The 27356-nt window shown below is 42.9% G+C and overlaps 1 protein-coding gene across 1 annotated transcript in view; it reads left to right on the top strand.

The window, feature by feature from the left end:
• Positions 1-27356, top strand: part of itga9 (integrin, alpha 9) — a 49087-nt gene that overhangs the window by 3450 nt on the left and 18281 nt on the right. The window contains exons 4-15 of the mRNA XM_041947609.1: positions 1279-1402; positions 3702-3769; positions 6176-6305; positions 6384-6469; positions 6570-6632; positions 7107-7244; positions 7714-7819; positions 10344-10438; positions 11033-11123; positions 11429-11474; positions 11588-11742; positions 13762-13922. Of these exons, the coding sequence (XP_041803543.1) occupies positions 1279-1402; positions 3702-3769; positions 6176-6305; positions 6384-6469; positions 6570-6632; positions 7107-7244; positions 7714-7819; positions 10344-10438; positions 11033-11123; positions 11429-11474; positions 11588-11742; positions 13762-13922 (1263 nt within the window). The remainder of the gene's footprint in view (positions 1-1278; positions 1403-3701; positions 3770-6175; positions 6306-6383; positions 6470-6569; positions 6633-7106; positions 7245-7713; positions 7820-10343; positions 10439-11032; positions 11124-11428; positions 11475-11587; positions 11743-13761; positions 13923-27356) is intronic.

Raw genomic sequence — 27356 nt, 5'->3', positions numbered from 1 at the left:
AAGAAAGGTGGTGGCTCTGCAGAGCCACGTGTTGCTGTGCCTCTCCAGAGCACTGACGTTTTTTTTCTTTTTTTTTAAATCTCATCTGAATGGACTCACGTTTCTGTGCAACAGGAGGGAAACGGCTGCTTGGCAGATGTGTATTGGGGTGATTTCATCTGCGCTTTCAGTGAAGGCCTTGTTTGTGACCAGTGAGCCCTTTAACTGGACGGGACATGACAGCAGCGCAGGCTCCATGCTCCAACCATACCAGCCTCCTTCCCTGCTTGGACAGGGCTCGTCAGCTGCTTCGAGAGCTCCTTTTGCTGCGTTTATGTCAGCTGATTGATCTTTTTTTCGAAGAATCTGCCTCTGCTTAAGGCGGGAGAGTGTATGCTCGTACTGCTACTAGCGTCGGCCAAGCTGCCCTTTGAAACACAAGCGTTTCTCAACATAGCATCTTGCTTCCAGACAGTCATCTGAAGCTTCGTGTGCACCCACAATCTGCCGAGCTCTTATATTCGTTTAGATTGGCTCTGTGTGTGTGTGTTTGTGTGTGTGTGTGTGTGCACACGTGGGGAGGGGCTGGAAGAGTAAAACAGTGTGAGGGGAAATGAATCTGCACAGAGGCATCCAGATCTGTCCCCAGAGCCACAGGAGCCCCCTCCCCGCCTGCCCCCCGGGACTAAATTATTACCACATTTACACATTTATGGCCTGATTTGTGCAGACTCTAGTCCATATTATCCTGTTTGCTCACCGATCTGTGGAATGTTTTATTCTGAAGAACACAGTAGCAAAATATTGTTTTGAGAATTATTCACTGTCAGTTTTAGAAATGTACCCCCCGTTTCAGCAGCAGCATAACAGCGTAGGAGTTTGTTCTTTGCCTTTTGATCCAATTTTTTTTTTTCTCTGTCTGAACTTTTGGCTTCCCCAGCTGCCTGTGAAGTCTGGAGGAGCCGTTTTGAAATTAAAACTTTTGAAGGCAAATGTTGCTGTGAAGATTTCCCCGCTGCACATTAGCTGCTGCTTAGGAAACGCAGTTCTCAAGCTGCAGCTGAGATATTCACACCACAGACCATGGCTGTTATGGTCAGAGTAATGGATGGGCTTTAATCCCCCCCTCTCATTGACGACCATTTGACAGCCGCAGAGACGCGCTGACTCCAGCCCGACGAGGCAAAGGATTAAACCATCGGTGTGGTCGAGGAGCGTCTGCTTACGCTCTGAGGTGTTTGTGTTTACAGAATGAACATGCGCCTGAGCTTGTTTTCCGTTGCTGCTCTTCTCTTGCAGGCTTGTGCCCACCGCTGGAAAAACGTCTACTACGACTCAGAGCACATCCTTCCTCATGGATACTGCTCCATCATCCCTCCCACCCTGCAGGGCAGGACCAAACCGCTCATCCCTTGTTATGAAGGTACAGTTCAGCAGTGGTGGACAAGCACAGTACAAATTTAACCTTTAATCCTTTTCCTTCATTTCGACTCACATGAACTTCTCACATTAGGCAGACCGATGCTAGAAAAGATCGAACGCGTCGCTGGGGTTGAGAGATCTTGTTGGTTTAGTCCACTGGCTGCCAATCTTTTTTGCCTCTTAACAACTAAAAAACAAGCAAAGACTCAGATTATGGCCTTAGTGTTAAGTTGTGAGCAGCATTTTTAAAGGTCTTAAGATATATTGAATTAGAAAAAGAAGAAATTAGAGAAAAGGCAGAACTAATTACTATGATTTGGTCTGAGGAAAATGTCTGTGCCATGCTAGTGGTGCCACTCTCCAGATTGCAGTGTTGGTTGGTCTGCCCACCCATTTGGTCCAGACTGAAATATCTCAACAACCACTGGATTAAATCAATTAAATTTGGTGCCGATATTCATGGAGCCCAAATAAAGAAGCCTAAAGATTTTGGTGATCTGCTGACTTTCCTGTAGCGCCACCATGCTGTTCAAGTTTGTGGTTTTGAGAGAAATATCGCAACAACAATTGGATGAATTGCCATAAAATCCTCTCAGGATGAATTTTGTCATCCTTTGTCTTGTCATTGAATCTCATCATGAGGTCGAGACTCTTATTTGTCCGATACTTTTGCTTATGATCGAATATCATCAAAACAAATGACATTCCCCTCGGCCTCTGTTGTTCTTTGGTTTTACAACAAATTCGAAAACACCAAAATGCCAAACATCATGTTGTCTGACCACATCAGAAATCAAGCATTTATAGTTGTTTTGAGCGGTAACACTGGAAAGTGAGGTGGATAGCCAGAGAGGAGGAAAGATGCAATATTGTTTCAATTATCATAAGTGGATAATATATTACAGTTTCTCCTGGAAGGCATTCAGAGTGCTGTATTCCATTGTTCACATGAAAAGTGACAGAATAGTGGTGTAATCACAGAGAGCTGACAGAGAGGCTCAAACCCAGTTTACTATACCACCTCCGCACAGCTGACCGGATACAGACAGCCGACGTCGGAAAGGTGTTTGGGGTTAGAGGTTTTCCAAAGTCCCGCAAGCATGTCTGATGAAGCATATGGGATCCTGGAGATGGTGTACGTCACACCTGCTCAACATCAGCATGTTAGTATTGTCTCTGTGAGCATATTAGCACTGACGGTAGCATTTAGCTCAAAGCACTGCCGGGCCTAAGTACAGCCACACAGAGCTGCTAGCATGCCTGTAGTCGAGCCTTTGTTTCTTATTCCTTTAATCATCTTGTGACCCCTCAGATTTATCTTGAGACCCCTTGAGGGGTCCAGACCACCAGGTTTGGACCCACTGGTTTGGTCTGTTTATCCTCTTCTGTGGTTACATTTTATCATGCCACGTGATCTCTGGGTCATTGGTGCGAAACCCCACATCTGCTTCTTGGCCTCTGATTGGTGTTTTGGCACTCAAGACTAGTAGCAGGAGAGCCTTGAAGTGTGATCTCTCTCCCTCAGCTGAACACGAGTACATTGGCAAGAGCCAGCTCCTTCTACTGGAGGACACACAGTTTGTTAACCTGAATATATGAGCATTTGTCAAGTGGGAATAAAGGGAGTTTCTCTGTGCACCTTTTTGCAAGATAAAAACAATTTCACAAAAGGGTAATCACACCAACTTTGGCTTGATATTCCAGAAATCAGGTGCTTTTAAGGACAGCTTGACTTGCAAGGTAGAGAATATCAGATTTTGTTATGATGTAGTGAATCAAATCCATTTGGGCTGCAGGTTGTTTTCCTTTTCACACCCTTTTGCAACACTAAAAATCAAGCTCCTTTTGAAAAGTAATGCACTCCATAACATTTTAAGCTGACTCATGCAAATGTGTTCTTTATATGTTTTGAAATGTGACTCAGAGCTATTTATCAAAGGCGGTTTTACACCTTAATTGTGCCCCCAGGTCGGGATTTCACTTCCTTCCGTAACTCTTGTTGCCAGCAGTTGTTGAGAAGCCAGACAGACTTTGCATGGGACCATATTTACAGTGCATTTTGCGCAGATCCAAGCTCAATATTTTTGTAACCCGAGAGCACTTTGCCCCCCCCCCACAAGTAAGCAGCCCTCTCGTTGAATGCGGTGTTGCACCCCTTCACCCAGTCTCCTTTCTGCCCCCAGATTCCTCCAGGATGGAACTGGGACTTTGACTAGCTCCATATGGAATGCAGGAAAAACTCCAGTAAATGCTGGCTCAAGCACACAGTGAAATAATTTGTGGTTTGTTTTTTCTTACAGACTATAAGCAGAAATACGGGGAAGAGCACGGCTCATGCCAAGCCGGGATAGCGGGAGTTTTTATGGAGGTCAGTAACAGTGCTTGTTCATCTTCTTAATCTGTGTAATACTCTCATTCTGTTAGTCTAGCATAGAGATGGTTGTTCGTTGTCATCTGAGCTGCCTGGAGACTCAAGGAGCTTCACCAGCCAATTCAGTCTCTTTTTTCTTTTTAGGGGACTCATTTACTCACTTGAAAGCGTGATTACCATTAGCATTACCACATGCCTAATGTTTCAAAGACCTTTTTTCACTCTTTGCTGACTTTGAGTCTCTGGTATTACAGTGATAGTTAGCAGAGTTGTTATATATGTGGCAGAGGGGGCTTTTTCTCCCCAAGTTGTTAAAGATATCAAATGATGTGGAAAATCTGAACTCTACAGTCAGATGTACATGAGTATTTATATCAAAGTGCTGCTGACTGACTGCTGATAGCAGTTAGCTTGTGTTTCCACAGGCAGATGCTGTAGGAAAGGCAGCAGCGGCCCTACTTGCCCTGGTGTGGCTCCATGAGATAAAGCATTTAAAGGAAATACAAGTTTCCTTTTCTCTATAGCATCGATGCACTGCTGTTTTGCACTGACACGTGCCATCATCCTTTTTATATCTTTAAATACCTTTCAGTCTCCCACATGCTTGTCTGCAGAAAGATGAGGCTGCTGCAGTGAGCAGAAGTGGTGTGAGGGGGGTCAAACAGATTAAAAGTAAGAATGCATATGAGCAAAAACATAGTTTGACGGAAAAAACTAGGAGGAATACATTTACATTTGAAAATGTATATTTGATCAGTTTTGACATATTGCTTTCAATACATTAGCGATATAATTCTTTCCTGATGCTCCCCATGTGCTGCAAAGCTCCTTTTCAAGTCTCAAATTACAGTCACGCTCAATTTGGGACATACAGTGAAGTACAGTAGACTGTAAGTGACTTAAAATGTGTCCTCGCAGCACAGCTGTGCCCTCAGGGTGAAATGGTTTTCTTTTTTTTTTTTTTTTTTTTTTTTACCTATGCTGAATAATATTATTTTAGCTTTCTGCTTGCCTGTTTTGTAAAGCCATTTTTTAAGCAGAAACTCATCAGTCTCTGGTTCTCCAGTGTGAGATTTGCTGCTTTTCTCTGTTTTACATCACTGTGAACTGAATAGATTCTGGTTTTGGAGTCTTTGACAAAAAAAACAAGACATTTGAAGACGTCCCCTTGAGCTTTGGATTGGACGTTTTTCGCTGTTTTCTGACACGTAATAAACTGAATGATTCATGTAGAATTAGGCTAAGCGTTAATGAAAATAATGGTCAGCTGCAGCCTCAAACTATACATTTAAAAAACACATGCACGATATGCTAAAGAGCGTGCAAACCTATCACACACATGGTTTTGCTTTTAAAATCAATTGGTCCTGTCACAGATACTGAACTGGGATCGTTTCACATGATCTGCCTGCTAACTTGCTGAACATTTCACCACAAATTCTTTGATATGTGTGTTTGGACGCAGAGTCAAAGAGCCTTAAAAGTCTGTTCACGGCTGTTATGAAGGCTTATAGCAACGTATGACATAATGTTTAGTTAGATTTAGTTTCATTATTTTTAATTAAGTAAACACCAGTGAGAAAAACAGAGTATATACTGTGAGCTGGAGAGAACTGTACAGGAGTGGAAGTTTTGTTGCAGCGTGAGATGGTTCAGTCGAAATCATGTGAAAGATGAAAACTGAAATTGAAACTTTTGGCTTCAGGAAAGAAAAGATTCTGATAACGTTCCACGATGAACCGACTTTTTTTGAAACCAAAGACAACATCATCAAACCTTCACAGACCGAGGACGTCAGTGTTGATCTGGTAAAGCATTGAAACGACCCCCCCTTTGAAGGAATGCAAGGAATTTAAAGAAAAGATGTCCAACTGTTAAACCTTATCCCCGTCTGAACCACGGTGCGTCCGCCTGGTGGGGCCCAGATGTTTGACACCGCAGCACAGGGGACATATGCTGCTGAGTAAGGTCCTCGCTTTGTTTGAGCTCTCAGCGGTGGCCTCTGACACAGATAGCATCAGCGGTGAAAATCAGGAAGCGCTGAGCAACCAGGCAGCATTTTTAGTGTCGTCGAAACAGAGCGTCCTAATTGCCCTGCTCTGGCCCTTTAATAGCATCACAACAAAAAGCTGTGAACAACTCATTTTACAGCTGTCAGTTTTGCCCGCGCCCCGAATTCCTCATCACATCAAAGGAGGCAGCTTCAGCCGGCGTGCCATCTGGCTCCGCGGTTAAGAGCAGATAGCACAAGCCCGTCTGCGGCCGTTGGTTAACCAGACGCTCCCCCAGCAGCGTTTTCCCTTTTTTTCCCCTCCTTGCCTTAAACAAGCTGTTGCAGTGTAGATAGAAGATGAGTCAAAATCATAATCAACTGAATGAATGTGGGCGGGGTTTCATCCTCAGGAGCTGGTGGTGATGGGGGCGCCGGGGTCGTACTACTGGACTGGGACGATCAAGGTGTACAACCTGACTTCTGACTCCTTCTACAGCCCAAACAAAGAAAACGTGGACTCCCACAGATACAGCTACCTTGGTGAGAGCCTGTTAATGAGGATGAATTGTACATCAGTATATAAAAGGAGCTGCGACTGATTTCTGTCTATGTCTCCAGGCTATGCTGTGACTGCTGGACACTTCTCCTCTCCTAATGTAATAGACGTAGCTGCGGGGGCGCCTCAGCACAGCGGCAGTGGAAAAGTAGGCACTTCATCTTTTGTCTGTTTTCCAGCTGTTGACTGGCACTCCTCTTGCGTTGCGTGCTACAGTGATTTGTTCCTCTCCTGCACTTCTTCTCCAGGTTTACATTTTCAAAATCGACGGCGCGTCTTTGGTGAAGAGTTTTCAAGCCTCAGGGAAAATGGTATGAACTCGGACGTGGTCTTGTGTTCCTGCTTTTAATCATTATGCAGCACATATTTTGCATTGAGGCTGTCATGTTTTTTCATTAAGAACAGCACAACAGTATTTTTTTTAAGCTAATCTCCCTCTGGGATCTTGTGGTTGATTCTTGCCATGCACTGCAGACACGCTACTCTAATTGCTTTGTTGTCAGAACTGCACTGTTTATGTCAGCGTTAAGTGTTTAGACAGCGATTTAAAGAATAAACCCACTTGCCAGAAACTAAAGCCAGGGTGGTAGCTAATGCTTTCCATTCAGAGTAAATAAAAGGAAGTCAGGGCAGCTTTAAGACATAAGTTGTGTAAATACTCCTTTAATATTAGTATGGCTATAAAAGGGGAAATGAATCCAGTCAGAGCGTGAATCGTATGTCATGAATTGAAGAAGAAGTGTCTGTGATCTGACCCATTGCTCTGTGGCTCGGCTTGGTTCCAGATGGGCTCTTACTTTGGCTCCTCATTGTGTGCAGTTGATCTGAACCAGGACGGCCTGTCGGACCTGCTGGTTGGGGCACCCATGCACAGCCAGCTCCGGGACGAGGGCCAGGTGACTGTGTACCTCAGCAAGGGCAATGTGAGTGGGATCCGTGGGTCAGTGGGAACGTGATGCCGTCACTTGCAGATTTATTTTGCTGCAGTTTGTCCAGTCTCCCTCTTTGAACTACACACATGTACATTTCTGCGCTGTTATTACTGTCTGTGGCGTGGGATATTTAGCTCTGCTCGTGTTTGATTTCTTTCTGCTCGTGTTTGTTGTCGTGATAGTAGAGTGAAACAGCACAGCATTGTGTGATTCGGCAGTGAGATTATGTAACCGACCAAGACTAAAGCCTCTGTTTGTACATTTTGTATTTATGAGTTATTTTGCGAGGAAGTTGACTGTCTGTCTGATGTTAAATCGTTTGGATGTAAGCCAAGTAGCTGCGCTCGCTGCCAAAGAATTTTATCTGAGAAAAAATGTCGCTGCAGCAGCGTAATGCAGGACATTTCTTTCGTCTTCTGCCAGCTTAACATATAAACTCTGATCTTTCTGCTGCTTGCAGGGGGTGATGGAGGAAGAGGCCGTTTTGAGTGGTGACAATGCCTTTAATGCACACTTTGGAGAATGCATCGCCGCCATTGGAGACATAGATGACGACGGATATCAAGGTCAGTTTCAGCCAGTGCAGTGTCCACTCAGACTCTTTGCTTGCTTGCTCTTTGACTGTATCACATGGTCTTCATCAGCAGGAAGTTTGAACTCTTCTAACTCTTTGCACATTAAGGACCACTTGTCCATTTTCGCCTAAAACGTTTTAGAAGATCCATTATTATATCATTTTATTATAAATAAACTATGTTACATATTATTCTAAACATTTCATATGTTTTTGTGTTTTAAAAGAGACCATACATCCCCGGCTATGGTTTAAACATTCTGTATTTTGCCATTGGGAAGACTTAAAAACAGTGATTCCTGAAATACGGGCAGTTGTCCCAAATCCTGAGTCCTGTCCTGCTTGTCCCAGAAATGAGACGAAACCTGAGTTTTGAGTAGTTATGGCCTAACAAACACATTAAACACAGATGGTTGTGAGACATTCTTCTGGTGTCTTCTGGCTCTCCATCGGCTGCAGCAGGGCCTGCAGGTAGCCTTTTAAAATGTAAAAGTCCGTAGCCTACATTAATTATGGCTGTTGTAGATTTTTTGCGCCGTGTACAGTGGCGCTGCAGGCAGGCAGCCACGGAGACGAAGTGACCTGACACGTGTGTCGCACAGACAGATCGGCACTGATGAAATGAACAAGCACAGATAGGACATTGTTGCATACAACAGCGTCATTGTTTCTTTTTCCTAGTGACAGACAGTCGACTTCACTATCATTAATTTTAGCGTTGAGTTGTGACTTTCACATGTTTCCCCGTTTGTTGACGCTGAATGTAATGTAGTGGAGGCACGCGCACTGTGGCCACGTGACCACCCCCCTCTCCCTTATCCCACATTTCAGCCATTCTCATCAGTCCACAATCAGACACTGGTTTACTTGAAGTGGTCAAACAGACAAAAAGAGAACCACTGACTTAAAGGACCACACTGGGGGTTTAACACGCTTTAGTCCATTTAACACAGATCAGCTGTTTTACGGTAGTAGCAGTCCATTTTTACAACTAAGATTGACTTCCTGTCTTGCAGGCAGCCACTGTTTTTAATTTATTTCACTATGATCTCCATCACACTGACCAGAAATGCTAATTTTTTTTGTTCTTATTGTTGTAACTATTGACATATGTAGTGGTAGCAGAGAGTCTTTTAAAAATTGTCCTTATGAACCAGTTTCTGCACAACAAACCAAAATAAACATCATATTCATTTTGACTTGAGTATCAGATCCCACAGAGTCCTTGAATCCACCAGAAGAACAATTCCAGACTGCTGGTATTGTCCTTTAACCGCTAAACTTTCTCTGGGCATATAAGCCGTTTGTAATACTGGAGCCACTGGTGAGAGGTCAGAACTCAGACGGGGGTCGTGTTTTATATGTACATGTCATTTAATGGCCCTCCAGTGGTCTATAAATCTATAATCCAAGCAATCACACAATTTTACAATAGTGTTCAGTGTTGTTAGGGTGACATTGCCCTGTAGTCATGCAACTAAGCTATTTCCCCTGTCATCTGGCCAATAGAGTTGCACAGTTTGTTTTCTTCACATCAACCCACAAGCAAATGTAGGCTGGTTGAGATGCTCAGTAAATGCAACCAAACCCCTCATCTTCACAGATGTCTTGTTTCGATTGCCCTGCAGCAAGGGGGATCTTTAATAATGTGAAAACAAATATTGCCCTCTCTCGCCCTCGCGTCATCCAGACACACACACACTCACACACACATTTACGCTGTCTGTTTTCCTGGCATTCGCGTGGCTTGGCTCTCAGGGCTCGACTTGGCGTTCGTCTCACACTCAAGGCTGGAAGTTGCCCGGTTTCATCTCCATGAGAGACACGCCTCGAGGCTTGCAGCCTGGCACATTGTGTGTGTTTGTGTGTGTGTGTGTGTGTGTGTGTGTGTGTGTGTGTGTGTGTGTGAAGAAAGATGGCAGCTGGGAGGTATAACTCATCTTGTAACTCGTCACTCTTGCAGTGTCGAAATAGCCAGACATGCTCGCCTGCTGACAGCCCATTATTTACAACTAAACTGCTACCATTTCATTTGAAAGAACTACTGTAGAAATCATAACACACATTTGGTTTCACTACCAAATTACTTTTATTATTCTGCTGTTATATTGTGTGGTATTTGCTAAAAAAAGTGCCATTCTTTTTACCATTTCAGCTGGTATGCTGCACCTCATGGCATGGAAGTGTTTTGGTTTATAAAAAGAAAGTTTATATATGGACTTACTGTGGAAATGGGATAAGGAGACGTTGTTTCAGTGCTCTCGCCAGCACTTTATAGTCTTGTTTCCACTCTCTCAGAGGTCGCGCAAGTTTTTATGACCGCTAACAACACTTAATTGTCTATTAAGAGTCTTACTGTAACAGCTTGTTTCCCAGGCACTGGCCAGCTGAAAGCAAACAGGTTAATGAAAGCCTTTGTACACATTCATAAACACACACACAGTCATGTATGTACTCATTCATTTCTATGCCAGCTTTTACCAGAAACCCTTTTTCTCCTCTATTTGTCTGTTCAGATGTAGCCATAGGAGCACCTAAAGAGGATGACTACGCAGGAGCTGTTTATATCTACCATGGAGATGCCACAGGAATCATCAGCAAATACTCCATGGTAAGAACTCCTCCCGGTGTCAGACAGCAGGAAGAATTGTTCGCTGTTGTGTGAAATGCACTGAAAAGCTCCATACTACTGTTGCAGTATGTCTGCATTAAGTATAGAGCTGTAACCTGGACAAGACTAGCTTAGCACAAAGACTGGGTGAAACAGCTAGCCTCCATGCACTGACCTGCACCTCTAAAACTCACTAATTAACACAGTTTATCCCGTTTGCTTAATCCATGCAAGCACTTGAATGTGAAAGCCACAAGTGGTGGTTTCGTAGGGAGTTTTGTGCTGTGCAACAGAGGCCGAGCACAGAGACGCCCCGTCACCCTGAGCCTCCAGTATTATAGTTTTTTACACTTGTGTACAGTTGAAACAAACAAGGTATATCATGAAGGTGTATTTATGAACTATGGAGGAGCCACGCCAGCTGTTTGCAGACTTAATGCTAAGCTGCCAAATGTTTTATTTACTGTAAATCTGTAAAAACAAAGATCATTCTTCTTTGAGAACGAAACGCAGAGCAAAAACAAATAATACAATGTGCTCTTTTTTGCCATGGTGGCTCACATGTGTTATTTGAATCTGAATCATCTGTTGCAGAAACTGTCTGGGCGCAGTGTAAACCCTGGTCTGCAGATGTTTGGCCAGTCTATCTCTGGCGATGTGGACATGGATGGCAACGGATACGCAGGTACGGTCACACCAGACAAGAGGAAGGCTTGAAAGACTTTCCAAAGCTGAGGATGAGATGATTGAATATTTGTTTTTTCACCCTCATGATTTTTGACTCTCATTCTTTTGCAACAGCAATGCAACGGCTCGTGATAGAGGCATCTTGTTTACTGCATTCCACAGCTGACATTCAGACTTAGCCAGCATGACAGTTAAAGACCTCTGTGCATTGTTCTGGTTCCGCAGGTGTAAAGAGTGCTGTCAGCATATGTCGGAGTGATATCATATCTCTTGCAGATCAGTCATATTATGTATTTGTTGCAGATGTCACTATTGGGGCTTTCATGGCAGATAGCGTGGTGCTGCTGAGGTGAGCGTCCGGATCATTCTCTGTGACACTGCTCTATTTCTTTCCACCTCCGAGCCATGTTAATGTTCGGTTTCTCCCACACGCTGTGACTGTGTCGGTTTGTGTGGTTGTAGAACCCGGCCTGTCATTACGGTGGATGTCTCCATCTTCCTGCCCGTCTCCATCAACATCTCTGTGCCGCAGTGCCATGAGGGCCACCAGAATCTAAACTGCTTCAGCGTCACCGTCTGCATGCGCTTCCGAGGAAGACAGCTGCCCGGACAGATAGGTGAGGACAAATCCCGACTAGAGAAAACTCACACTGTGTGACAGATATTTCTTGCACAAACCACGCTGCTCTCACCCACTGAAACCAGAAAATATTTCCATAACAACAAAGCCTAAACTAGATTAATAGAGAACAGCTTGAAAATACAGAAAAGTTCAATCATGATTTAGTGTTTGTGGCTTAAATGAATGGTTCACAATATTGGGAAATTTGGGAGGCGATTAGCTTATCTTAGCATAAAGACTTGAAGCAGTAAAACATACCACCACCTCTAAAACTAATGATAATAATAAAAATAATTTCCATGTTGTGTCTCATTTGTTTAATCCGTCCAACCAGCACAATGACTTTCTTGAAAGTGATTCTCAAAAGCAAAAAATCTTCATAGGTTTTTTGTCACTGGTGTTCATCAGCAATCCTGCCCAACCACTGCAGATACAATATATAATGGTCATTTTGTGTTGTGAGGAAGTGAAATCCGTACTCCTTGAACTTCTGGCCATTTAAATGAGGAAGAATTTGTAATGATGATGCTGAGCAATTGTCCCCGTGCCTGGAGATGGTCAGCGCGGTTAGCCTTCGGCCAGTGCGTTTGGCCGATGGTTTACCCTTCAGCCTTTGCTAACGGGCTCTTGGGTGCGGTGCCTGTTGAGTGCTGAGGTGCAGTCCTGTTCCAGTGTTTGGGTGTGGTCATTCACAGCCCCCCCCCAGGGGAGCAGGAGCCCTGTCCTTACATAATGACTACGTCCTGGCTCGCAGGGATAAAGCCTCTCTGTTTAGCCGTCTGGCGAGCGCCATGGAAAGTGCGGCACCATGTGTTTGGTGACTCCCATAATGAAACCTTCCTTTGCCTCCTCTGGAGTGAGCTCATGGCGTTCCCTCTGTCGGATGGGGGGAAACAGTTAGGCTTTGGTCCAACTGGGGTGTGTTTGCCACCCTTCCCACTGTTTTACCAGTATGACACACTCTTTAAGCAATTACTACAGACTGAGGCTGATTCATTCAGAGGAATGGATTTTAAATGGCCGGAGGCCCATGTATGGTTTTCCGGGAAATGGTGGTAATGTTTGTCTTCAAGCTTATGATTTCTCAATGAAAATGGATTTGAAGTTGTTCTGTGTCTCAGTGTCACTAAAGCCATGAGTGGAACCAACAGGAATGTTGTAATTGAAATGTTTTCTTTCATAGCAATGCTAGTTCTGTCCCACCAGCTGGAAAATTAATTTCCTTTTTTGTCTGCTTACCTTAAGCTATGAAAAATATCACACAAGGCTGTTTTTATGTTAAAGTTCATTCCAGCATGAGCTAACATTAATAAAATAGCTTTTGCTGTGCAGCTCTTCTTCATGTCTTTGCTGGCTTGTGGACGAGACTGTGAAGCTCACAATTTGAAGTCATGACTGTTCAGAGCCAGTGTTCATCTCAGGAGCTAATCTATGGGCGCCTTCCATTAAAGGCAGTGAGACTGCAACCAACTGAATACCCCTCTCCTCACCCTCCCCTTCCAAGTGTTAAAACCATGAAACTAGAGCCAGTGTTAGGTTTGTCTGTTCCGGGCTACTGTAGAAACATAGTGGTGTAACATGCCGGATATGAAGAGCTCATTCTACTTCAATTAAAAAACAACAATTCTTATTTTCAGCTGATTGTACACCAATGAAAACATACTTATGAATATTATATTCCATTTCTGCCAATAGATCCCCCTCAACCCTACACACTTTAAATCTACTGAAATTAACACTGTTTTCATTACACAACACAGAACAAAGGGCTCTTGTCAAGTTAAAGTAATATCAGATGATCTGACCAAGAAATGTCAAACATGTTCCCATCTTCCCCCCCGGCTCACATTCATTTTACTGCAATAAGCATCATTTATTTTTTTCCCATGTTTTGATGGCAGCTAGCAGAAAGCCAAACCCTGCATACTTGAAGTGCTTCTCAACATGATCTTTGCTCAGGGAACCAGCGCGAGCAGCTGATGTTCTGTGTAACAGTATTTCTGTCTCTTCTCAGAGTTGCTGTATAACTTGACAGCTGATGTGGATAAGCGGCAGAAGAGCCAGCCTTCGCGGGTCTACTTCACTCAGAGCGGCTCTCAGATCAGCCAGATGAGCCAGCAGCTCAGCCTGCACATCAACAGGGAGGAGTGCCAGCGCTACACTGCCTACGTGAAGGTAAGGGCGGATACTCCGGCTCTTGTGCTGGCTGTGTTTGTGTTGCGTTGTCCGTGTCCTCAGTTGGTCTTTCCCATGACCTGGAGCGCTCTCACCCTGCAGTGTTGACGTTTGATATGAGTTATTTGCTCATGTGCCGTGTTTTTCTCTCTTATCTATTTTTGTAGTTTTTGGTTGGAGCATCAAAGTGTGTTTGTTTCCAGCTGAAATGTTTAGACAGATGAAAACAAGAGAAAAATTAAAATGTCAAATAAATCAAGGGCCATCACGTATCTCATTGTGGTGTAAGAGCAGTGGCTGCTGTAGCTAAAGGCCAGGGATCAGCAGACATCTGCTGGGAGGCTCTCTGTGTCGCCCTGCTGGGTTAGGTTAAAGGTAACAGTCAGGCACTTGATGGTTCATGAAGCCATGCTGCTCCTGTAGAAACTGACAGAAACAGAGTCTCCTTTGTCGCTGCATAGTCCCTCTATTGTGTTCCTCTGTGATTTCCCCGTGTAGCCACAGTGAGGGTCCCCGTCCTGAGGGCACCATCCATGCTTCACCTCCTCTAATGCAGGGGCCCACTGCGGGCCTGTAAATTTCACTGGCATTCTTAACTGTGCTCTCCAGGCGCTTTCACCGTGGGAGGCTGAGCTGCCAACTGAGGAGGGCTGTCATTAGCCCGCCTGCCTCTCTTCCTTCAACCATTCAGACTACAATGAGCGTACATCACATGGAGCAGATGTAGCAATAAGCTCCTCGATTCATCACAACACGCATTACAGTTATCGGTGAATTCTGGCGCATGTTTTTCCAGTTCTTTAGTAAACCCTTATAGACGAATCGAACATTTCAAATGTAGTTTTCGCTTCTGTCTGTCTCAGTTTCAAACTTCAGGACTTTAAGAGGAGGGCAGCTCATGTAAAATAGTGCTTCTGAGATGTCTACACTTGAACCAAACATCTTTGTGGGTGGGCGAGTGGATTATCACTCAGTCATAGCTCGTAGCTACCACATATCTGTGGCATCTCTCTTGATGTGAGATAAACACACTTTAAGTGCCAACCATCAGACAAGATGTTACGTCAGGGAAGAGGCGAATTTTGCAGCTCTGTTGGTTAGTTCAGAAGTTGATGTTGCGGGATGAAATTACACTTTGATGTTGTTAAAGGAAACATTCTGGGAAATACGTGCATTTCATATCATGCCGAGAGTAAGATGAGAAGATGGATACCACACTCATGTCTGCTCATAATGAAGCCGGAGCCAGGAGGCTTGGGTGCGGTGCGGTTGGCTCAGCTTAGCATAAAGACAGGATACTCTGTAAATATTTCATCTTACAGATGAAGAGCGTTTCTTTGGGTGGCTTCATGCACGTAACCTTCTTTTGTGTGTTGGATTTGCTTGTCTGAGGTGTGAAGTGCAGATGGTTGCCACTATAGCTGTGTGGGTTTTTATTTTTTCTATCATGCAGCCACAAATTCCACCTGCTCCACCAGTTGCCAAAAGCTGGAAAGCCACACAGGACGGTAAAGGTGGGGCACCCAAATTACAACCTTGGCAACTGTTTACAAAGTGAATGCCCTTAGATATGTATGAAAAGTAAAGGGGACAAGGATTACGACCTAGCATGATAACGGCCTGCCATGAGTCTTTATTATCATGCGCCATGTGTTTGTCCTAAACTTAAGAGAAGAGCTATTGGATCACCATAATCAGAGGTGATCTGGCTCCACTCTGAGAGAGGGTCTAGTCTGTTTGACCAATCGCTTCATTTATCTTCCTCATGTGTCTGCCCACATGCGCCAGTCCTCCCATTCCCCAGAAGAGGTATGCTAATGGAAACCAGCTGGTTGCCTGGCTGCATCCTCAAGGGATTGCGCACCCCCGCTCCACCTTTCTCTCAGCTAAAACATACAGTGAAAACACAGGAGTGATGCCTGCGTCACAGCGGGGTGCTGGGTTGCTGTTGTGTCAACTGGAACTGCGTGCTGGCTGCTGCTGATGGAAAACCCTCACGTCAGGGTCGATTGCTCAAGCCCTGATGCATGAGGGCCGGTGGAAGGAGGCCATGAGCTATTCTGAGCCACTCTCACGTTTGTAACTCTGCTGACCATCTGTCGACCCCATTTGTTGTTTTTAGAAATTATATAAACACTTTTAAAGGACCTCAGCTAACAGCCAAACTTAATAAGGCGCTGTTAAAGTTGTATTTGCTCTACATAATGTACATGCAGCGACAGGGCTGGAACAGACATGCTCAATTTTCACCATCTGAAATCAAGTAAAAAGCTGGAGCGGTCACTCAGTAAATCACCAAGTGTTGAGAACACAGGGGCATAGCAGGAGTTGTTCAGGGAGCACGGAGTACAGAAGCTAATAGTTCAATCTCTAACCTTTTTTTTTCAAGACTAATTCCTTCTGAAATTATGTAAGTCTTTCGTGTTGATCACTTTAAACATGTTTTCATTGGCATCGACCAACAGCATACCAGTCCTCCAGATGGTCTTTGTTTGGTTATTTTTAGCTAAATAAACTCCATGCAGGCTTTTACTTCAGTTGTACCTCACATTTAGGGGGGGAAAACAGTTCCTAGCAATGACGGCTGAAGCGTGATTAGGGTTCAGATGATCAGAGGTGCTGTGGGTGAGCTGGCAATGAGTCATTTAATATGAGAACCACCGACTTCATGCAGAAATTCTTCAGCTTGATGTGTTGTATTAAGTAATTTTGTACAACTGGCGTGTTATCCTTCTGTGGTATGGTAGTTTCTCAACTTATTGTGCTAGCCACAGCTCTTGTAGTGAAATAGCTGGGAGGTTTTGAATATTATTCATGTTCAACTGGACGCCTCAGCAATTAAAACTAGTTTTTGTGGCGACATACTGGATACTACTTATCTTGTGTAGGGTGGGAATGGCTAGTTGAAGAGTCACCAGGGATGTCATAGCAATCCATCCAGTAGTTGAGACATTTTGAAATCATCAGAATACATCATCTGGAAAGCATGAATGTCCATACAAAAGTTAATGACAATCCATCATATATTTGTTGACATCCATAGAGACACACAGCTAGCCTGGCTAAAAACAGAACAACCAAAAACAAATTAAATGACAAAAGTATTGCAATCATGTTCTGTACATTGTTTATCTTTGTATGCAAAGATATATGCTGAGTGGAGGACATCAGTGTCCATAGATTTAAAGTGCAACAGGTGTAATGTCAACATTACGTTGTGACAAATGTCTTACTATAAAGCATTCATTATTCATTGTGCCAAGTGCTGTTTGGTTGTAGGCTGGCTTTTACCGCTTACTTGGCTTTGATTTATCGCTTCTCTTTGTAAACACCTTTTAAATATTTCTTCCGCTGATGTTCTGCGCCTCTTCTGTGATCACATCTCACGGCGTGTTTACGTCTTTGCCAATTTATCCATCCTCGTATGCATGTTTTGACTCGTAGCGCACGTGAGCCTTGAAATCATGCCAAGAGCCAGTTCCATTTGTGGTCATGAGTGCTATTGTGTAGCTCTGTCGATGGGTCCCAGCCTCCATGGAGGAGCTAAAATAAGCAGTTAAAGCTGTGCCTGTAACAGTTGTCTGTTTAATTTAGCTCGTAAAGTATCCTGCTCACTTTCCCCCCCTCTTTTCTCTGGCCTATATTCCACTGAGTATGTGCCCTATATCTCATGTCCCCCTAACATTTGCTTGGCACCACCGGAGTATTTAAAGGTCCATCAAACTTTATTCTGATGACTCCTGTTGTTATTGGGTCATCTGCAGGGTGAACATCTATCTGTCGGAACTAAATGCACTGGGGCCATCGCCCGTCTCATATGACTGAATGGAAAAACTGGAGGCATGTTGGAAATGAGCGATACAGTGCATGAGATTTGACAGGGATGATGATGATGATGGTGTATGAAGTTATAGAAGGAACCAGGTTCTTTGTATTTTACCTCTGCAAATTCAATTAAAAGGAGTTTATGTTTTAACCTGTCTGTGTGTCTGCTTGTTAGCAACATACTGAATGAGGATTCGTGTCTCATTTGGCTTAATGTGGTGGACAGATCCATCTTTTACGTGTTATATTTCGTTACAAAATAAAGTCCTTGTTATTGGAGGTTTGTGTTCTGGTGCGTCTTATCAGGTCAGCTCTACTTAGACAACTGATGCTTGTATGCAGTTATAGCATATAATATGCTACCTGTATCCACAAATGACTGAATTCTGGAATTAGCAGCAAGATAGTTAAGTCAAAGTGGTCCAGAGTATTGCTGTCCAGTGTCCACAGTGGTGCAACGAGCTACCTATTGACATGAGGACAGCAGAAACTCCACACGTCTTCCCTCGCAGACTGAAAACTCATCTGATCAGAGAGCACATTGACCCACAGGTGTAATAACACCTTTCTCTAGCTCATATCCTCCTGTTGTTCTAAATGTAGTAGCTACTGAATGAAGCAATTCAGTATTTTTGATGACTTTTTTGTGATTCTTGCGATTGTTAATAGTCTATACTGTAAGCAAAAATGGTAAAAATTCACCAGTTGCAGCCTCTCAAGTGTGAACTTTTGCATGTTTTCTTTGTTTTCTGCAATAGTAACCCATGACGATTAACTGATTAATAGAGAAAATAACTCTGTAACTGACATCATTCTTTAGAGATTTCTCCCTGACACTTACCACTGAGTTTCCCATCCTATAGACTTTGTTAAGACAGTTTTTAAGGCTATTTTTCTAGTTGCTTTACCTCAATGGACATAGCGCCAGATAGGAAGTGTGGTTTTCAGGACATGACTCTGCCAAATTGTAACAGGGTGTCCTACACTTTTCTGTGATTGACAACTTACTTGACAATATTTGAACTGCGTTATGTGATGAAATTGACTAAAGAAGTCAAAACAAATCTGAAAAATCATTTCCACTCAATGTTTGACCTCAGTCTGCTCTCCATAGACAAACAGGGAGCCCTGGAAGTATGGCAAGGCATGAGTTCCTGCCGTTGCATCCCCAACAGTCTCCTATAAGACAAAGTACCAGAGCCTCAACACTGTCTGGCACGTGGAAACCCAGAGCCGGGCTGCTGCCACACTGCCTGCTTTGTTTGCCTCTTTGCAGTTCCAACAGAAATGTGCAATTCCCTTGATGCTGTTCCCCCGGTTTCATTTACCTCAGGCCAAGAGAGCTGATACAATGAAAGTATATAGCAGGAAGTTAATCAGATCCAGCTGTCTTCTATTACACATAGCAGCCAGTCAGCCACCTATTTATAAATGTAAATATAATGAAAAGAAAACTTACACACACACACACACACACACACACACACACACACACACACACACACATATATAATATAATAATTATTTATATATATATTATAGTAAATCGAATGGTGTCATATAAATAAGTTCTGCTGAATGCTTTGTCTGCAAGTCTTAGTGTTAATAGAATTTACTGGATACTAGAGAGGAGCTATTCAGGTTAATTTTAGCTCAGGGTAATATTTTGGTCAGGATTTCCCTACATGGCCGTGCCAGAGTGAACGCTAGACAGTTCTTCTCCAGACTTGTTTTGGGAGTGTGCAGCCAGCAGACGTTTGTTTCAGTAAAACAAGTCAAATTTCTCATGAAGTTCTTTCCCATGCATGTGCATTGAAGATGCAAGTGAGGTATTATTTTTGGTATGGCTGCTCGTTAGACCTGCTCTGTGTTGTTGCCATAGTAAATCCATCGTTGTTACTTGTATCAAGGCCGAGCAAAGGTTGAGCAGATTTGATGATTTGTTGATTTTGGCAGCTATGCATGCTGGGCAAAATGTTTCCGCAGTCTTTTGGCCGCGTTGCTGCCACATGATGCCACCGCAAGGCAACGTAATGGGTGGCCAAGTCTGACCACAATGAAAGAGTTTCTCTTGCCATGTTTCCCACATCCACTGCAGAGGAAACATGTATGTGTACGGCCGTACAGCGTGAACGTGTGTGCGTGTTGAATGTCATAAGCGCTGCCAGTGATGGGGCCTTCGCTTCAACACACAGGATAAGACAAAAGGCTGTGATTACTTCATCACTTGGCATCTCCATGACGCTTCCTGGAGAACCTGACGGTGACCCTGTTATCATTTCCCACTACTTGACCCATTTGTTATATTCGTGTATATTCCTGAGGTGCTGGCGTCAACAGCAAACTCTGCTTCCTGTCCAAATGGGCGAGATCCGCCTAAAAGGAAGTGCAACAAGTATATACAACAACAATGCTTTGTTTACGTCTGGCAGAGACAGTAACCTGCCCTCATCAGGTAAATTTGACAAATTTGTGTTTGCGTGCTGCAATTTTATCTGAGCTTTATCGAAAAGCAATGGCTCCAACAATAACAGTGAAGTAAAAGTGCCCCAGATTTTGTGCACAGTGACTAAATCAGCTGCAGGAAGCATCTGGAGACCTTCTCTATCACCAGGATGGAACAGATTCAAACACACACACACACTTGCACACACTAGGGACTCTGAAAACTGCACATTTTGAGCTGCTGGTATCTCATCTATCAGAGATTGAACTGGCAATATTCAGTGAATGCATGCCATTACAATGTAATAAAACTTAAACTGTCACAACTTGATGCAAAAATCAGCAACTTGGAACTTTATAAAGTATTTTTAATTCTTCTGGAAAACGTGCTTCTGCATTTAATTGCATAAGAGTAAAGATAACGAGCTTCCTGTTTATGTACAAAGAAGCTCTTTCAGGATGTCGGAATAGTTAATCTCTCAGTGACAGGAAGTCCTCAGATGCTTGTTGTTCTTTCTACACGGCAAACAAAATTCACAAATTCTGATGCTTTTCATTAGATGATGTAAATCCCAGTAAAACATTGACTGTGTCTGAAATGTGTCGCCTAGTTCTCTGTATTTACCTCACATGCCATCACATGTTGTGCTTTGCATTTGATAAATGTGTTAATTACTGTTATGTGACACTGGACCGGTCAATGATGCCACTAAATAATTATGATTCTTAAGTGGCCAATAAGTCTAAAGTTTAACTTTAACTCTAACTATTGATTGTTTATTATGGAGGGAATGAACAAGTGAACAACGGAGTGATGTGAGCATAGCTATTATCTCAGTTAGCTGGAATCACTCTTCTTTTCCTTGCCCCTTTTCTATTTCCTCTTATCATTATCAGTAGTAGTCGTAGTATTTCCGTTATTGCAAATATACTCAGCCTTAAGTAACTAAAGCCACCTTGTTTCTATTAGATTCCCCGTTCTCAAGACCCAAAACTGCTTCCTTAAAAGGACCTCATCTGGATTCTCCCTTTTTTTCAGCACTTAGGCTTGTTTTGCTTAGTAGGAGAGCCATGCACGTGTCCCTGTGGTGACTCCATACTCGTCACTCAGGTTACAATAGAGGAGATCAATGAGGGGATGGAGGCAGATAGACGAGAGCTCTCTCTGGGTCGAGAATTTGAGGAATGAAGAGGCTTTGATGCAGGACCTTGTAGACTAAGTTCTCTACATTTCCAGAGCTCAACTTTACAGCTTGAGGGTCGTTACAGGAGTGTAAAGCTTTGTAATGCTCTCAAATGCGTTGTAGTAATGACACTGAAAATAGCACAGAAACAAGTATCGTGTTGAGAATATCACAATGTGGGAGCTGAGTGAGCAGGAACTGAGATATGAGGGAACACATCTGTTTATTTATAGGTGGCTGGCTGGATTTCAGATCTAGATATTACACTAATGCAGCTATAGTTAGCATTGGCATTAAATCAAGTTGTTGTTGATAGAACGTAGTAAAAATAACACGCTGATGAATTTGGTATGTTTGAGCAGTAAACCTCCTCCATCTGCCAATTTCCACTGGGGAAGTGAGGCACCTTTCTCTTCTCCTTTATAAATCCCAGCTGTGGTTTTAACTGTCCAGAGGTCAAATGTTGAATGCCTTCTTCATGATGCATGCGAGACCATAAAAGTTTCCTGTAATTTGTGTTTACGTGAGCATTGTTTTAAAAAGCAATAAATTCAATGGACTTGCATTCTCCGGGGCGTAAGAGATGTATTATATCTCCTTATCTGCACCCTCGGGGCTTTGTTGAGAGTCATTTCACTTAAAGTCTGAGGCAAAGAGGTGTGTTTCACAGAAAAATTGGTGTGTGAGACAAGGATTTTGAAGAGCATGTATGCATTTCTGCAAACGCACATTCCCGTGTGCATGTTGTGTTAAGCAAAACGTGGTGTTTGTTGGTGTTTGTTACCCAAGCATGACAGTACAGATGGTATACGTTTCCTGTCAGTTAAGTGATGGTGCCTCTCTGTTTTTAGCCAGGAAGAAATGTGTGTTTGCTCATGGGAGACATTACAACACACCTCCGTATCTAGCAGCACTCGGTCCTGCTAAAGGTTAGGATTTGGTTGATTTATGTTTTCGTGGAAACAACAGCCCAAAATTGTACTCAGGATTCAGTGTTCTGTCTTTAAAAATGTTTGTCTATTTTTTTCTCATGCTCTATGCATTTATTTGGCCGATGAAGGTCAAGGAAGGGTAGAAATGAAAGGGAGTTCTTAATTAAGGACTATTCCAATGAGGCAATATTAGTGATGAATGATCCTCACAAATTGGACATAAATCACTACTGAAGTGGAAACATGAGATGCTAATGATTTAAAATGGGGAAGAATGGAGGAAATTAGATGAGAGCTAGAAAGGAAAGACAAAATATTTTACATTCATACTCCAGGAGTCTGTGATCACGTGACAGACGTTCACTGTACCAACAATTCTCATGTGAAAATACACTCCTGTCCTCATTTTCCATCTTATCTAAGTGTCAAAGTGACCACTAAAGGGTTTACATATGTCAGTCAGTTTCTCTGCAAAGGTTCATTTGTATGCAAGGCTGCTCCCCTGTTTACTGAAAGCACTAACTACCATGTAAATGCACTCATTTGTGTTCATTTCTAACTAAATGAGCTTAATAAGCAGAAATATCCCCGGCGTAGTTCTCAGTAAGAATAACATGTTTGCTTTTTGTGCTAGGCACAATGTACAGTGAACTCTGAACCCTCACGTTCCCTCTTTTGAAACGCTCTGTCAGTTCGATTTGTTTCTGGACTGTGTTTTGATGCGCAACAGGTTGTGCAGTTGCAGTGTGTGATTTATCAGGTTGGTGCCTGAAACTGGACACACATCTGAGAATCACTGCTTCTACTACTGACATCAGACAGGCTGAAATACTTTCCATTGGTCGGAGTAAACATGGCTCATGTTGAAATGTGGAATGGGAACAGTTTTCAGATGCACACTGCATACATTTTGTATGACTGGTAGTCTGGCATTTTCAGATTACTCAGAATGATTTGGTTTTGGGACAGACTGAATGTATTAAAACCAGAGTTCTTGAACCGGACAGGATATTAAGAACATGGTTAGTTCCTGACTCACGTCACTGTTTCAGACAAGACATCTTGCCAAAGGGGGCTCAAATCAATATTTTTCTAAAATAACCATCTGTCAAAAATGGCAATGTGAAAGGGCTCCCTCGCGATGAACGCCCGAATCTGCAGCAATCCTCAGCTTTACAGAGCTTTATTACTTTACTGTTGTAGTTGACTCATAGTGCTCAGCATCAAACAGCAGATCGACACAGTCAGCGACTAGCTGGTGAACGTAGTAGAGCATTTAGCTGCTGAAGAGCCAGGTATTTCCCTCAAGAGTTGGTATCGACCAAAAACAGGGCTAAAAGAGAGTGAATGTTGGACTTGCATTCATCATGTGACCAAAAACACGACTCCAAATGAATGCTAGTGTTGCCCTTTAGCTGCTGGGTATGTAAATAAAAAAACAGTTTCCTAACAAGTTCACCGTATCAACTTAAAAGATGATGATATGTCAGTGTTGTGACACAGAAAATTAGTTATTGTGGGCACTAATCAATATTATTACACCAACAATAGATCAGATAACTACATGTAATCTGAAGGTTGCCTCTCATAGGGGTGAACCCACAGATAATTATCACCCTTCTCTGCAGTTTTGCTATTACTTTAGCATCTTTCAGCTCATTACTGTGATGTCACAGCCCACAGATTTATTGTTCTGGTTCACTCTGGTCTCATCTGTGTAATTTCAAGCAGCTGTTTTCACTGAACAAAGCTGATAGACCACCTGCCCAGGACCAATCAGCAGACAGTAAGTCAGTGGCTTGCTCGTGAACATAGTGGAACATTTGCTAAAGAGCTGCTAAATTTTTCTCTGAAGACCAAAATAGGGCCAGAAACATGACTCCAAATGAATTCTTACGTTGTTCTGTGTGTGCTGGATGTGTAAATAAGCAACTATTCACTCACACATTTGCAAGGTGATAACATGTCAGTGTTGGGTTTCTTGTTCTGCTGCCCCTAAATGTCCAAAAATCAATCAAGAAATACTAAAATAACACCAGAAACATAACAAAAAGAAATAACAAAAAACATACTGCTTCTATTAAATTGACCAGAGGCAGAAAAACACGAAACACAGAAAAGTGTTTGAGGTCACAATGGTGGATGCAGGAACTGAGCAGTCAGGGCACAGTTAGTGCAACAAAGCAGCAAGAGGAAAAGCACATAAAGAACATAACAGTAAAAAATCACCCGGTTCAGAGGCAGCTGCACTCATTCTCACTAAGAGGTCCTTGACAATGTCCTTGAAGAAAGGTTTCCACATTAAAAAAAAAAAAACTGGCAGCAGCAGTCTGAATTGAGGAGCTGCTCCTTGGGGGAATTCAGCAGGATGTAAAAGCCGGTCGTCAGATACGAACGAAGTTCATGGCAGATAAATCAAATAAGACGGGATGAAACCAAAAATAATTCTGTTAAATATGAGTGTGCTGCGTGGGATTTGTGAAAAGATGTGTGATCTTTTTTTGTTGATGAGAACAGACTCCCGACCTTTCTGCATGACACACGTGACCAAGGAGATTTAGGAGCCTGAGGATTATTTTCACAGACAGAATGAAGCTGTTCGTATTTGACTTCTCCTAAAAGGTTTCTGAGACAGTTGGACGACGCTCTTTCCGACTCCTACACAGTTTGACATTCTCGGCTTCTCAACATCTGCTAACCTATTCTAGTATCTGCTCCGGTTTGACCTGTAGTCGATCTAGAGGAGAGTTACACACTACAAACTTAGTAATTGTCTCACTTCTACACTTTTTTCAAGGACAAACTGAGATAAGCTGCTCAAGTGCATGTCTGCCATATGCTGCAGACATTACTGTAAATACTTCCAATTTCAAGTTGTCTCCTTGCGTTCTGTTATACACGCATAGCCCTAACCTTTGACAGGCCAAATCCATTCATCACTTAGCTAAAAAGCTTTTTTCCATTTAATTTAAGATTCTCTGACGTTTAGCCCTCGAATGAAATGGCCTCAACCTGCAAGTCATCCAAACATCCATTGTCCTAAAAAGGAGTGCTGTGTGCTCGCTTCCCTCGCGAGTTAATAAAGACTTCCCGTGACCGGGCTTAAGCTATATGCTTTTGAAGGAACGGTTTGGCTGAGAGAGGGGCTCTTGTGTATTTCAGCCAAGCGTGGGGCGTTTAAACTGAGGATCAGAGCCGTTTGCAGCCTGACGTCATCCTCCCCGCACCCACCGTGGTGGAGCTGCTGTGTGATGAAGGGGCAGCTTGGTGCGTTGCCATATTGTTGATCAAATTAACATGAGGGAATCAGAGCTTGCAATACAGGCTTGTGTACAGCTCAACTAGAGTTCAGAGTGAAATCTATAAAATATGTGCAACTAATTCAGATTAATTCATACAGTAGCGGTGTTTATTTTCCTGGAAACATGCAAGCATGAAGTATGCATGTTTAGAAAAGAGTGATAATGGCAGCAGAGAGGCACAAGAGGAACGAATAGATGGTAAGGTGGGAGGTATATTCTGCTGTAGGAGATAAATGCGTCCCGAGTGTGAATATAAATACTGAGATAGTATATTGGCTTAAACCTTGTTCCAAGGAGAGAGGTTGTGTTGTAGGTGAAGGTTTGATTCCCAGCTGTTTTCTTTCAAAACACGCAGAGTGGCAAGCTGTCCTCCATCCTGTGAGTTAACTATATTAATATGCATATAGGAACGAAGAGCTTGTATCAAGTTCATTGTAATTTACAGTTTCCAAAGTATGGTGGGAACGGCTGGAAAACGATTGCTTCCCGCTGAGTTTGCTGGAATCTCTGCAGTGTGAATGGAAGCAGTAATGAGTAATTTCGTCCATGGGCTGATGAGAGGGTTCAGACCACTTTTAAGTGACCATGCAGGAAATGTATCTTTTTTTATTGGGAGTGTTTCCCTCTCTAAGGACTCTGTCAAATAAATCCTTCATCTTGTTTAAAGCCTCTTTGTGTAAGATTTCAAAGTTTCTGACTTTGGCATCCCCCGGTGGCAGAACCAAAACTGACAGAAATAACCTGAGGAACTGGACTGAAATTGCACTGATTTGTTGTATTATTTCTTTAAGTCGGCTAACAACAATCTCTGAGGCTGCGACCATCTCATTCACGCTTTCATGGCATTTTTGGGGCCATTTTTCCGTCGCTACTCGCTATTAGATAACTAGCTAGCTGTGTAGGATGATGGCATCCACATTGTTAGCTCTGATTGGCCAACTGGTTCTGCGGCTGATGGAAAAAAGCCATCAATGAGCACAGTGTCAGACCTAATTGAATCTGTGAGGAAATTATGTTCGCGGTCATTCAGAGGTTTGAAACCACACAAAAAACAAAATGAAATAAAAAAAAAACAGCTTACGTCATGAGAAGATTTTAAATATGGTATAATCACATACTGTAAAAGTAACAATTATATCTCTTTTAAAGAGTGACTGTGGCCACAAGTGGTAATTACTGGGTAACATTTAATAGTCTTTCATTTTTAAGGGGTTTTCTGCAGTCAGTTGCCTTAAAGACATTATCAGTAGAGTCCTGACAAAGAATAAATGGAATGGGAAACAATAAGGATGACTCTGTTATGGTGTTTTTGTGTGATAAAACCATTGAAATGTTGATCTCTGACATTCTGAAACAAGTACAAAAGAGTAATAAAGTCAGCAGACCGCCTCAATAATGTCACTTATTTAAAGTTTGCCAACATTAGCTAACTTTAGCCAACATAAGCTATACTGGTCATACCAGACCAAATGAGGCTGTAGCAGCGAAATCCCTGACTGTATTAAAATGAGCAGCGGTACGTTTTACTGCTCATAGTTTTCATTCAGAAGCGGAAGAATGTTTTATTTCTTCTTTCAAATGCAACTGTTAAAAACTGATTTCGTTTGTCCACTTTCATTGTACTGGTCTTTAAATAACATCAATCCCAGAACTGCTGATCTGATCTGAGATCAGGGACCCACCCTGCGGCCTCTGTGTTTGAAGGAGGATTAGCACAGTGGAAGCCTTTGAGCAGAGAATGACCTG

Source organism: Chelmon rostratus, chromosome 11 (assembly GCF_017976325.1).
Source record: "Chelmon rostratus isolate fCheRos1 chromosome 11, fCheRos1.pri, whole genome shotgun sequence".
Lineage (NCBI taxonomy): Eukaryota > Metazoa > Chordata > Actinopteri > Chaetodontiformes > Chaetodontidae > Chelmon > Chelmon rostratus.
Note: the sequence above shows the minus strand (reverse complement) of the source record. Positions and strands in the feature narration are given on the sequence as shown.